This window comes from Carassius gibelio, chromosome B11, assembly GCF_023724105.1.
Source record: "Carassius gibelio isolate Cgi1373 ecotype wild population from Czech Republic chromosome B11, carGib1.2-hapl.c, whole genome shotgun sequence".
NCBI classification, from domain to species: Eukaryota; Metazoa; Chordata; class Actinopteri; order Cypriniformes; family Cyprinidae; genus Carassius; species Carassius gibelio.
In genome coordinates, this window is record NC_068406.1 from 1,280,131 (window position 1) to 1,294,321 (window position 14,191).

The window sequence follows — 14,191 nt, forward strand, 5'->3', positions numbered from 1 at the left end:
GATTAGCTGACATGTCACCATATTGTAATTTGTTGAGAATTGGTGGGTTTTTGTTAAATGTGAGCCAAAATCATGACAATTAAAAGAACCAAAGACTTAAACTACTTCAGTCTGTGTACATTGGATTTATTTAATGCATACATTTTCACAGTTTGAGTTGAATTACTGAAATAAATGAACTTTTCCATGACATTCTAATTTATTGAGATGCATGTGTATATGTAGTCTTTGAGCTTTAATGCAGCAGGTGTGGGTTCAGAGAAAATGGAGGGAAGTCCCCCTCTTAGGTGACTAGAGTGGATTGTGTGTGGGGGATGGTCATGTTTAGACCGCTGTTTTATTATTATCTCACATAAATGTTTGTTCAGTCAGTGTATTTGATTTTACAATGCCTATTTTAAATATGCCCATTGTATAGCATCATTTAGTTGCCAAGTATATTACACGTAGCACAATTAAGTTTTAAACATAATCTTTTGTAATAGTCATGTAATTTACATGAACATTACCAAGATGGACATTTTGATGTTTTGTGTGTAGGATTTAAGAAATGTTCTGTTCATGTTATGGGGGAAAGCACAGTGCATGTAGGGGGAGTGGCCTCAATTGCCCTGCAGTAAGCAGTGTGCTGTATGCATTTGATTGAACAGTGTGTAGGGTAGAAATTAAACTGAAATTGCATTAAATCTGGTTGTTTCAACCAATATTATGCTACAAGATTTTTTCTCAACTACATTTTAGTGTCCAGTTCATGCAATTTTTCAAATTTCCAGTTTATTCCCATTCATTCTCATATATATGCCTTTTAATTCCCATGGAATTTTCTTGTCTTGAAAATCCACAGAATTTTACAACCATAGTTATAAAATATTCCTAAATATTCCATAGACGATCAAGGAACGTCCCCCATGAACATGCAACCAACACTGTCCAATCAGAATGGAGTAAAAAGGAAGGTCCACACGAAGAAGAAGAAGAAGGGTTTCATCACCGCCAACGTTGCTGGAACAAAATATGAGATTGGTAGGAAAACATTCTATTATTTATGTAAAATTTGCTGATTCATACAGAACACATACAGTTATTTACCCAGAGACTCAATGGAACTGCATTCTCTCTTGAAAATAAGGCCGAAGATAAAAGGAAAAAACTTTTTTTGAAACAAGATTTTGAAACCCTCCCATATTTGAATTGTCGTGGCAAAATTTAAATCAACTCTCATCAGCATAAGAGACAGACTCATTCTCAGGTATAGAATACCATGAACTGTCTCTTACCCGAGAGCTCTGTTGCCACTCCGGTTCTTTTCTGATTCCAGTGGTGTCTCCTCCGGGCCTCGGCGGTCAGTCTCTTTCTCCCTCAAATCTAATCGGGGTTAGGGCTGAACTTCTATTGTTCAGGATGATCAGTCACCGTCCGCTCACAGGTCTAGAAGACACATCCAAGGAATCCCACTTTCTGACTCCAACTCTCATCAGCATTAAAGACAGACTCATTCTCAGGTATAATTAAAAAGAAAGCTTTTATTCTTTGCAAAGAAGGTCAGACAGTCATACAGCAACACTGAGTTCCTGCAGAGTGAAACCGACCCAGGAAGAGGGCAGTCCTCCACCTTATATACCTCTGCTGCTTCCAAGGTTATACAGACTGAACAGCTGTAACTTTCCACACATAACAAGGAACACTCTCTATGGGCTGTTTCTCACACATTTAGGACTTAGGTGACACCCTCGGGTCATCCTCAGGCCTTGTTCCCCCACTATATGGCCCAATGACCCTCTCAGGTAACTCAGACATCTGTTTTCCCCCCAGGTGTCACCCTTCTGAACCACACAGCAATTCTAAGAAAACACATGCATATATAGGCATACAGAAGCAATGTTGAATGAATTTTTCCACCACAGAATTTAGTGTAAGTTTAATGCTTTAGAGTAATTCTCTTAATTAACAATCATATAGTTATTTAACAGGCATGGGAAGTTTTTAAGTTTTTTATTTTAACTGGATTCCTGTGTAAGCCACACTGATTTAGTTTTATCCAGTAATGCTGATGTTTATGAAAAATCATGATAATTACATTACCAGTTGCCACAACTCTGTAACGTTTCTTGGAAAGATAATGTAATGCAGACATCATTTTCTTAAAGCATTTGGGTTGAAGCAAAAGCATAAGTCAAGCATAATTATTGTTAACGAATGAGTTTTTATTTCAAGAAAAGAATTAGGATTTCTGTTGTAAAATTCTACTAATGAAGTCAGTTACTTGTGTTCATTCAGTCATGGAAACAAATATATGATCCAGTATTGTCAATGCATATTAAAGGAAAATAATTTGATACATTTGCAGTTCGTATTGTCATTGAGGAGATGATCTTTCATAAAGCCAGAGATGATGATGAGACGGCCAATCTCATCTGGAACGACTCTTCTGTGCAACATGAGAAAATCGCTGAGCTGAGGAACTATCAGGTATTGTGGTCTTCCTTTCAGTTCAAAGAAAGAAAGAAAGTAAAAAGTTAAAAACAAATATGTTGCTAAAGTCTCCTTTTATTTCCCATGGCTTTAAGAGCTGTGAACTTTACCATGACTCATTTTCCTAAAACCTTTTACAGGAATTTGTGGTTTAATCAACATAAGTCACGTAATGTACTGTATACAACCCTCATAGCTAAAGTAGGTACAATTAATAAACGGTCAACTGAGGTCACCTGAGATTTGAAACAATGTAATTTTAAGGGAAATCAGTTCAATCACCGTTTTAAGTGTGTAATGATCTACAACAGAAATAGAGATATTGTTTGAGATAATTAAGCAAATGTTTACTTTATAAAATAATAATTTCTTGCTAAAAATTAAATCAGCTGTTCAAAAACAAATACAGTGTGTACACACAAACTGAACACCAAATGCAGCTTTCAGATGCCTTTTTTTTTTAGCTCAACTGTCATAGAATTGAACAGACTGGGACTGTTGATGCCAAACTCTGTTTATGTACAGTACAGACCAAAAGTTTGGACACACCTTCTCATTTAAAGAGTTTTCTTTATTTTCATGACTATGAAAATTGTAGATTCACACTGAAGGCATCAAAACTATGAATTAACACATGTGGAATTATATATGGAATTATATACATAACAAAAAAGTGTGAAACAACTGAAAATATGTCATATTCTAGGTTCTTCAAAGTAGCCACCTTTTGCTTTGATTACTGCTTTGCACACTCTTGGCATCCTCTTGATGAGCTTCAAGAGGTAGTCACCTGAAATGGTCTTCCAACAGTCTTGAAGGAGTTCCCAGAGAGATGCTTAGCACTTGTTGGCCCTTTTGCCTTCTGTGTGACTCTACAATTTTCATAGTCATGAAAATAAAGAAAACTCTTTGAATGAGAAGGTGTGTCCAAACCTTTGGTCTGTACTGTACATATACTAACATCAGATTCAAAGCAGTCTGATGTTATTATGTTGCCAAGCTAACAGCACACCACTCAAATAATGTCTTATGCACATCAAACTAAAATATTGGGTAATTGTTTTTAATTTAAATGACATGTAAGTTTACCGAATCAGTAATTCTCTCAAATTGTCTCTCACATAAGGCGCATTTTCCACTAGCCTTCAAATTGCGCAAATTCTGCAAATTCATAGCAAAATCTGCTATGCTGATGACACTCAACTCTACCTCTCATTCCATCCTGATGATCCTACTGTAGCTATTTGCATCTCAGCTTGTATAACAGACATTTCTTCCTGGATGATGGACCATCACCTTCAACTCAACCTTGCCAAGACAGAACTGATTCCAGCAAACCCATCGTTTCATCACAATTTCACCATCAAGTTAGGCACATCAACCATAACTCCTCCAAAAACAGCTAGAAGCCTTGGAGTTATGATTGATGATCAGCTGACTTTCTCAGACCACATTGCTAAAACTGTTCAATCCTGCAGATTTGCTTTATTCAACATCAAGAAGATCAAGCCCTTTCTTTCGGAACATGCTGCACAAATCCTTGTTCAAGCTCTTGTTCTGTCCAGGCTGGACTACTGCAATGCCCTCTTGGCAGGTCTTCCAGCCAATTCCATCAAACCATTACAATTAATTCAGAACGCGACAGCCAGATTAGTTTTTTAATGAGCCAAAAAGAATACACGTCACACCTCTGTTTATCAATTTGCACTGGCTTCCGATAGCTGCTCGCATAAAATTCAAGGCATTGATGTTTGCCTACAAAACTACCACTGGCTCTGCACCCATTTACCTAAATTTGTTACTTCAGACTTATGTGCCCTCTAGAAGCTTGCATTCTGCAAGTGAACATCGCTTGATTGTGCCATCTCAAAGAAGCACAAAGTCACTTTTACGGACTTTTAAATTTAATGTTCCCTCCTGGTGGAATGACCTCCCCAACTCAATCCGGGCAGCTGAGTCCTTAGCCATCTTCAAGAATCGGCTTAAAACACATCTCTTCCATCTTTGTTTGACCCTCTAACTTTAACACTCACTATTCTAATTCTATTCTTAAAAAAAATCTAACTACCTTTCTAATCTTTTTGTATTCTATTTTCTTTTCATTTATTATGCAATTGGATGTGTGTGTGTGTGTGTGTGTATGTGTGTGTGTAAAGACCTCTAACACTAGCTTGCTCTATTTTTTTATTCCATCTGTTTTCTTTATATTTAATATATTATTTAAACTCCCATGCTACATGTACTGTGTTAACCTAACTGAGACTTGTTATAGCACTTATATCATTGCTCTTTTTGTTGTTTTTGATTGCTTCCACTGTCTTCATCTGTAAGTCGCTTTGGATAAAAGCGTCTGCTAAATGAATAAATGTAAATCAAAATTGCAAATTGAAAATACGCCTAATGGAAATGCATCTGTAGCATTTGGACCAATCAGACACACAACTATTTGTTTTATTTAACAATTAATATCTAACACACCCTCTTCTAAGGGTCTATGGATCCTTCCTCCGAAATGCAACTATCTGGTTCCATAGCAACCAAAGGCACACTATCTGATAATGCTAGTTTATGGCTCCCAAGAATGTGGCAGTCTGAACAGCCAGGAGCTGACCAGCACCATCATCTCCATGGCCCACCTCTCAAGGGCCTCAGACAGGTGGTAAATGAACTAAACTTGCAAGTCACAGAGTTCTACAGGGAAGCGACAGCTGCTTAATGAGAGAAAGCACAGAACAGATGCAAGGAACCTTACAGAATAGTGCAACGGAAGGAAATCACCAATCTTCAGGAGGCTTTATTAACAGTTGTTGGACACCAAGCGCAGCTGGAAAAATCCATCAGACAGGACTTGGAAAGAGAACTATTTCACACAAAGTCACTGTTAAATGTGGAACTTAATGAGAGAGACACCAGAGCTGAGTCCTTAGAAGGCCATCTGCATGCAGCCAGAGCTGAAGTCCAGACCCTGACTCAGCAACATTAAAGAGGAGCTTGACATGGTTCAGAGAGAACTGAAACAGTCCTACAGACTGTGCATGGACTCAAATAAAAGGCACCCTGCTGCACGTCACCCAACCAGCAGTTCGAATACCCTAACCCCTGAACAAAGATACGAAGGGGGGAGAAAAGCCTTCTGTTTGACATTTCACAAGTCAGCTTCCAGCAAACCTCTGCAGCTGCAGAAGAAAAGGGATTTATTCCGGTGAGCCCTGAAACAGCACATGGAATAACACTCAAAGACCTCAACCGAATGGGCAGAAACATCCCTTCATTCATAAAAGAACTTACAGGAGAACATGATGTCCATGCTCACTTAAGAGAAATTGACTTTTCCCTCAGTCTTGGACCAGTGTGAAACAACAAGAAAGACTCTATATGCTCTGGATCACCTCTAGCCAGAAAAATCCTGGCTCGATACATCCAATCGGACTACCCGCAGCTTAAACAAGCCATCATAAAGGAATTCTCAGACCCAGAGTCTGAACACGGACTGATCGCTGACCTAGCCATCGAACAGGACGACACTAGCTTTAAGAGCCTTTTCCTCCAAAACCTCCACCCCGTTGTAAGTCACCGTAAAGGCATTATGGCCTGCCCCACAATGACTATTAAACAACTGTGTGACACAAAAGGCCTTTAACAAGCACAAGGCCTCCACTTAAGGTGTTGGTAAGACCCCACTGATTCTGAACTACACATTCCAGAATCCAAAGGGGTGATAACTGTTTAAAAAATACAGGCCCACACAGAAAGAGCATTTCAAACAAGTTCTACACATCCCCAAACACTTATTGAATATTTTGTCTAAGATGATCACGCTTTCATCAAAATCCATACTGCAAAATTCCAGTCTTTTATCTATAGAAAATCTGAATGAATGTTTGTTGATTTTTTTCTGGGTGAGGTTATGTCTATAGAATTGTTTTTAGTCACATATTCACACTTCAAACATCATTAGGATTTATAATTAAGTAAAACATCTGGATCTAATAGAGGTTAAAAAGAAACCTGTCCCACAGCGCGAACTCGTCCATAGCACCGAAGTCAGTTTCTAATCAAACTATCAAGCACAGTACAGCATTCGGTTTTAATGCTAGTATTATTGCTATTGTCATTTTACATATTACAGAAATGCCTCTGTGAGTCTTTGCTTTGGCAGTGTGACATCATCATTCTACAGGCAGAGCAGAGCCCTTTGTCTATAACATACATACACACACACAAGCTGGGAGGTTGGTAGGCTCTCGGGTTCCTGATGATTTGACGTCCGTCATATCTTGGGTAGATGATAGCTCAATTTGAGCAGGTTGTTGTAGTATTTTCTGTTTTCCATGGCTGGGAAGACAGTACTGCTCTTGGCCAACTGAGGAAGATACCCAGGAGGCAGGTGTTTGCTTGCTTGCGGTCCAGTTCACGTGTCATACTCTCGCTGTCTTCTATTTGACTGTCAAAGGACACAGGACAACCTCTTAGCCGGGTCCATCCGCAGATAACCCTTCATGAGGCTCAGTGCCTGGTACGAGATATTTGGGTACTTCAGTTCAAGAGGTTCCATTTCCTGTGGTTCAGGGACACAAACTCTGCTGAATAACTGGTTAGTTCTGAACACTTGCTGGTGTCGAGGAATCAACTCACCCAAAGCTTTCCTGATTAGATACAGCTGGTCTACATCGGATTTGCCCGGCCATAAAGGGGCACAGGAGAGAAGCTCTGCAAACACACAGCCTACTGCCCTGAGGATCCTGGCAAAGCCAAAGTCACAGTTTGATTACCTGTTGTTTGGTGATGAGAATATTTTCAGGCTTCACATCTCTGTGGATACAATTTTGTTTGTGACAGAAGTTCACAGCATGAAGTGTTTGCCAGATGATGGTTTTAACCATGTGCTCTGGAACGCCTCTTTTGTATCTGTCCAGCTCATTTAGGACGGTGTGGTCGCAGTACTCAAACACCAGGTAAAGTTTTCTCTTTCTTCTGAACACCTCGATCAGATTCACCAGGTTTGGATTTTTCTGTTTCTTAATGATGGGATCATCCTCAGACTCCACAAACTACTTGGATGGCAACGGTCTGTCCGGTGTCTTTATTCCTGCCCTTGAACACGATGCCATAAGAGCCTTCCCAGATCTTACTGATTTTCTCATACTTCTCCATCGCTTCCAATGTCTCATCCAAATATTTGCTTCATGATAAAAAAATTAATGCGAACACAAATAGCAACTTCCTGAAATCAAAATTTGTTAGATATCAAGGAGCTGTGTGTTGTCGTGTGAATCTGACGGACAGATAGAGCCGTGTGTCCATGCACAGTGAGAATGTGTTTGAGTTTGCAATCCTTCACACAGGTGCCAAACAGAGGCTACACAAGGACAGCTGGACACTCCTACCTCTGAGTTACAGGAGCTGCTGACACTAGCAAAAGAGCTCCTTGAACCAAACTCGACTGAGGAGAACTTGGAAGGACATCCTTAGGATCATCTGATTTCTAGTGACATTTGAGCAAAACAGAGGTCTAACAACGACCTTCTGCCCTCCAGCCATCATCACTAGGTCAGTCTGAACTCTCTACACATATCAAAATCTCCAAAACAATTCCCTACGACCCATGGAGCCTCCTGCACTCTCACCAATGAGAGTCCAACCTAGCTGTTCCAAAACTCAGGTACCACAGATAGTCTACTGGGTATCAACATCAACAACCATCTGACCCGGACCAACTCACTTCAGGACAACAGGTGACACAGCCTTAACACCTGCTGCATAGGCTCGAGGACCCACACCTTGCTACAGCCTAAATCACCATAGCGCACCATCTGACAGCATCCACCATGGCACCACAACCACTCCTGGAGGCACCAACAGCCAGAGAGCCACCTCTGTCTCCCAGAAGTGAGCAGCAGGTGCATGTCCGATTGTTCTGCATCTTTGATGTCGCTCGCTTTTCTCTATTAGATGGACAACAACATTTTAAACGGTGGGGGTTATGTAGCATTTGGATCAATCAGACACATAACTATTTGTTATATTTAACAAATAATATCTAAGGATCCATGCCCCGAAACTATCACTTAAAAAAAAGGCAGAACAGGCCTCTGGTTCCATAGCAACCAAAGGCACACTATCTGATAACACTAGTTTATGGCTCTCAGGAATGTGGCAAAGCAACTCTTAACTCAAGTCTCTCAAAAACAGACACATAATGCCCATAAAAAGGGACTCTTTTCTGATAAGTTCATAAGAAAACCTCTCTTTGAATGAACACACATATCCTTGAGGTCATTGTGTATATTATTGCTGTTCTTGTATATTGTCTCTTGTATTTGACTGTTTTATGCATGCTCATGATAGAACCACTCATTTATGTAATATTACCTATATGTAATCCTACCATGTTTAGTATTTATTAATTTGTTTCTGATGAACTAAACAAAAGTGTATATTATTGTTTATACCTATGCAGCATATTAGTGTTCTAAGAACCTAAGAACCTTCTAAGAAGTAATTTTTGCATCACCCCCCCCCCCCACTCGAGTTCCATTTGCAAACTGCTATGCTCTCACACAAAGGGTCGTAAAACTTCTCAGTATTTCCTAACTTCCGCTTGGAATTTCAGCCTTTCTCATTGGACAAGCCCATCCTGAGAGGTGTAAACCATCTCAGACTTTAAAAAGGCTCACACACAGACAAGCCTGTGATTTCTTTTCCTTCTTCTAAGACTATGTGAGCTAGAACACTTCTGCAACCTACTAAGTCTGTGCCAGCTGACACCTCTCTTAGCTCTTTTTCACTTTCCACTGAAAAAAAAAACTCCCAATCACCCTTCAAGTCAGGACGTCTTTGGAATTCATCACTCTTCAAAACCGGAAGAACGTGATTGTGACTCCTACAGTTACTGCTGGCAGCTCATATAAATAATTGTAATTATTACATACATTTTTTCCTTTTGATCTTACATTTACTAAATCAATTTCACAAAAACGCCCATATATCGCAAAAATTATGTGCTTGCATGAGGTGGTTTTTCAGGCAATGCAAAAAAAGGAATAATTTGCAAAACTGGCAATGGAAACGTTTCTGAAGCGGCTCACGCCTCCTTTTAATAAATATAGCCAAAATGCCACCAAAATCCATTGCCATGAATTATTGCGAGAGCCAAAAGCTTATGTTGTAGTTGCATAACACTGGTTAATGGAAACCCCATCATTTTACAATACTTTTTTTATCGACATTTATAAAATATCGTCAAAGTTTTACGCAAATCCGTAATGGAAATGTGCCTGTAGTCTGCTATCTTTGCCTTTTTTGTGAAGGATATACACCATTCTGTCTTAAAATTGCTCTAAAACAGCATAAGCTTTGTGTTTGAATTGACACAAATGCTAAATATTAAAACACTCAAACAAACAACACAACATACATGGCAAACACTTAATTAAGATGGCTACCTTTCAAATTTTTTTATAATTTAATTAACCTCAATAAATGACATGTTTAAACAATGTTATTAATAACAGATATTTCAACATCAGAGCTAGTCTGTGGTATTTGCAGCAGCATGGCCATACTGTACTTCATATTTTCTCCATTTATTTTCAGAATTTGATAGGGAATGAGTAAAAGGATGAGTAAAAGATTAAAGTAAACTCTAAATTCACATTGGCAAAAAACATTGTTATCAAGATATCAATCTATCTTTTATGTTTGAAACAAATAACATTTACATTCAGTATAACACTGTGTTTGGGCATGCTTTCATAAAGCAACTCTGCATGTCTGACTAATATTTCCTGTCTCGATCACAATATTACTGTACAGCTGCAAAGAAAAATGCCCCAAACAATTGGCTTAGATGCTTTGTTTCATATAACACTTTTCATAAAGTTGTGTTTTTTTACTTTTATTTTTGGAAAAGCATGCTGTGCTTTCACACCTACTAAAATGTTTGTTTTACAGTTTTTTTTTCTTGCTTTCCTGTGATTGGCTCGGCTGCCAAGTTACAGGTCATATGAGTCAAATTAATGGCCCTGTTCAGCCTCATTTGCTCAAAGAATACAGAAAACTCTCCACCCCCTCTCTTCCTCTTTGCATTCAAAGCAATTCATTCATCTGTCAGTACCTACAACTACATGGGTACTGATGCAGAACCAATTACCTTGGCCCTTAGAGTCAAAATTGATCGTCTTTTTTAGTTTTAAATTAAAAACAATGTGGGGAACTAAATAGGGGTTAAGAAAGGTCTGACAACTACCTTTTGTTTTGAGTCTGTAATTGGACATAAATGTCAAAATATTATAGTCTCAGTTCAAGACTTGGGGTCTTATGTTGTGTTTTTCCTCTCAGAGGTGAATAACTGAGTGCCCTCTAACAGTGTGATTATTTTCCTCAGAGGATAAACCATTTTCCAGGAATGGGTGAGATCTGTCGGAAAGACTGCTTGGCGAGGAACATGTCCAAGTGAGTTTGAAAATATGATACCATATAAGATACGTGACTGATTATAGCCGCCCTCCAGCCAAGAAAAGTTGACTTAAGCTCTTTGTTTTCATTAATTTTAATATCCTCTTTCTTTCCTTAGGATGATTAAAAGTCAGTCTCAGGAATATAGCTTCATCCCCAAAACCTGGATCTTCCCAGCCGAATGCACACAGTTCCAGAATTATGTTAAAGAGTTGAAACGAAAACGCAAGCAGAAAACGTTCATCGTTAAGCCTGCGAATGGAGCCATGGGCCATGGGTAAGTTACAGCAGAATGGAAACTGCGCATCCTGTTTTGCTGTTGTTGTTCTGGAATAGTTCTCAAAATAGAGGTTATTTGTCATTTTCCCATGGGCAGTATACTGCTACAAAAGTGGCATAGATTTCAGAGTAAAATGTTGCTATTTCAAAATTTTCTATGCCTGACAGATCAGACGTCATTCATTTATTGCTGAAAGTAGGACATGAGCTGCATGGAGTTCTAGCCATTTGTGTGTTTGGATGCAATTTGAGCTTTGGTTGCTCTGACATATTTTATCTTTTGCAGTTAGACTTACTGTATGTGAGGTGATATTTAACATTAAAATGTATTCTTTGATCTATTTTTGTAAAATCTATAAATAGTTGACTCTGAAATAACTGTTTATAATCTTATAAGCAGAGGGTAATGAAAAAGTCATTTCGGTTGGCGGCCATCTTTAAAACCCCTTTCTAGATCCAGTTTGTTGAATTAGCACTTGGGTTGGGGAGTATCATTCCATGTCTTACTCATGTTTGTAATATTATGCCATCGCAAGCACTAATTCTTAATGTAAATTTGAAACTAAACTGTAGCATAAATTATAACCCTAACACCAACCCTTTATTTTAATGCTTATACCTTATACCTAAGCTGAAGGCGTACAGCAGCAGATGGGGCACTAGTTTTATTTATGACTGCCTTTTATCTGTTCATAAATTAATATTTCTATGGTCATATGCTACAGCAAGCCGGCACTTATTAAAATGAGAAGTCATCAAAGGTTGAGTTATTGTGCCGCATTTAACAAGTGAAAGAAGATCGTCTGCTAGGCTGGAGATTAAATTTGAAAAAGCATAGCGTGACGCAGGAAATTAAGTTATATCTTCCTACATAATTTATTTTTCAGGCCGAAAACTAAATGAATATTGTTTGTGTCTAAGCAGAGGCTTGTTAAAAACTGTGGAGGGCTAAAAGACGAGATCCCCACTGGTGCCAAATTAACCACAGCCAAAGTGGGTTTTGATTACCTGCCATCAGCCCTCATCAATCATGTCATGCAATTCAAACAACCCCATTATCCTCTACAACATAACACAACACAAGCTACTGGACACTAAATACACACCTGAGCCAGCGGATGCCAAGCGCAGGACTAGAGACTGTGTGCCAGTACGGTGGAGATAAGGAAGATTGGTTGGTGTGCTGCTTTTGGCTGAGCACCAAATTCACATACTCTGAACTCCCTTCACTATAGCAAAAGCAATTAATATTTAATATTTAATTCTAAATTAAATGTTCATATATTAAACAAAACACCTGTTAGCGATAGATGTGGCATTTCTTATGGAAAACAGAATGCATTTGAAGTGTAATAAATCCTGGAAACCCCCAAGAGCCACTTATTAATGCTAGTAGAAAGGAGACTCAATCGCGGTAAATCATTTTTAATTGTTTTAATTGAGCATATGGAGCAACTCAGTGTTGTGTTGGTCTTTTTTTGGCCCTTGTTCTTGTTTGGTCATTTTCTGCAATTTTGTTCTCGTACTGAACAAACAACCGTAAATGAGTCAAATGTATCATGAGTCACAGGAGAATCTTTCGTAACAACGCAATTCTAGAGAACATTCAGCTGTGTTTTAATAGTACTGAACCTCTGCATTTAATTGCGGCAAGAGCAAGCAGACAAATTATTTAGCAATATTTATCAGTTGACAGCTAACAAATGAACTGTGATGATCGAGCCCTCCTTCAGCAGCTTGTGGTCTTTGGAAAGTTGACGTCTCAGGTAAACGCTGAGGTCACATGGAAACCGGAAGAAAAGAAACATGCAACCAATTAGGTTAATGCAGACCAATGGCTGTATATTTTACCGTCAAAGCTGGTTTTTCTAAGGCCCCTTTGTTTGTTAAACATCCAAGCTTCACTTATTCATGTGTTTGGTACTGGTAAACGGGTAGTCGTCTGTATACTATAACAGCCAAGAGCTGGAGATCTGTTCAAGCTCAGAACCAAAGGAAATAAATGATGGCAGGGCTTGAAACAGACCAAGATGTCTGGGCCTAGTCAGGGTCAAGGGTCCAGCGATAGACACAGCACCTTAATAAAGTCGCTCTCTCTGACACATTTCAGCCTGGGATTTTTAACCAACAATAACATATGCAGCACATTTTTGGGATGTGCGCTGAATCTTATCCATTTTCTCCCAGGATATCTCTGATTCGCAATTATGAAAAGCTCCCGGTCCAGGATCACTTCATTGTGCAGGAATACTTAGACAAGCCCTTCCTTATGGAGGGCTACAAATTTGACCTGAGATTCTACATTCTTGTTACTTCCTGTGATCCACTACGTGTCTTCCTCTACAACGACGGCCTGGTGCGAATGGGTACAGAGAAATACCACACGCCAAACGAGTCCAACTTGGTGAGTTTGCTTATGATAACGTAAGTGATGTGAAATTTTTTATTCAATGTAGTAAATGGATTTACAGTCAACCCAACATCAAAATAAACTCCGTTCCAATAATGGGCAGAAAGCTCCACTCTATAAAACGTTCATATTGACACTTTTCACAGTCCAGTCGATTCCCGATGGATACAAGCAATTGCAAATGCTGTTTCATATTGACTTTAACGCTGTTATAGGTAATTGAGATAACAGTCATTAGTAAGAGTAAACACCATATGTAATTGTAATGAATATGAGTGTATTGATGCAGTTGTTACGTTTTAGCATGTTATCAAGTTGTCACATTATGAAGTATGCATAATTCAGCCATATGTAAAATGATTCATATGCAAATTGATTTAATATAAAATAATTATTGTTTAAAATCTTGCATTTTAAATCTTTCTGAAAACAATTGTATGTAAACTGCCACATACTAAATCTTCGTAAAACCATTTTTCTTTGCATTGTAATAGATTTACTTTGTTGTAAATCTTTGTAAAACCATTGCTGTGCAAAATGTTGCATTACATATATTCATAGAAAATTCTTATG

General features: G+C 38.6%; 1 protein-coding gene and 1 pseudogene across 3 annotated transcripts in view; one reads left to right on the forward strand and one right to left on the reverse strand.

Moving 5' to 3' along the window:
- LOC127967773 (tubulin polyglutamylase TTLL7-like) overlaps window positions 1–14,191 on the forward strand; it is a 121,013-nt gene that overhangs the window by 31,299 nt on the left and 75,523 nt on the right. For all 3 annotated transcript variants that reach the window (XM_052568453.1, XM_052568454.1, XM_052568455.1), the window contains 5 exons: window positions 889–1,023; window positions 2,348–2,469; window positions 10,859–10,926; window positions 11,048–11,206; window positions 13,396–13,612. In XM_052568453.1, the coding sequence (XP_052424413.1) occupies window positions 889–1,023; window positions 2,348–2,469; window positions 10,859–10,926; window positions 11,048–11,206; window positions 13,396–13,612 (701 nt within the window). The remainder of the gene's footprint in view (window positions 1–888; window positions 1,024–2,347; window positions 2,470–10,858; window positions 10,927–11,047; window positions 11,207–13,395; window positions 13,613–14,191) is intronic.
- On the reverse strand, window positions 6,743–7,626 carry LOC127967776 (cyclin-dependent kinase-like 1; annotated as a pseudogene).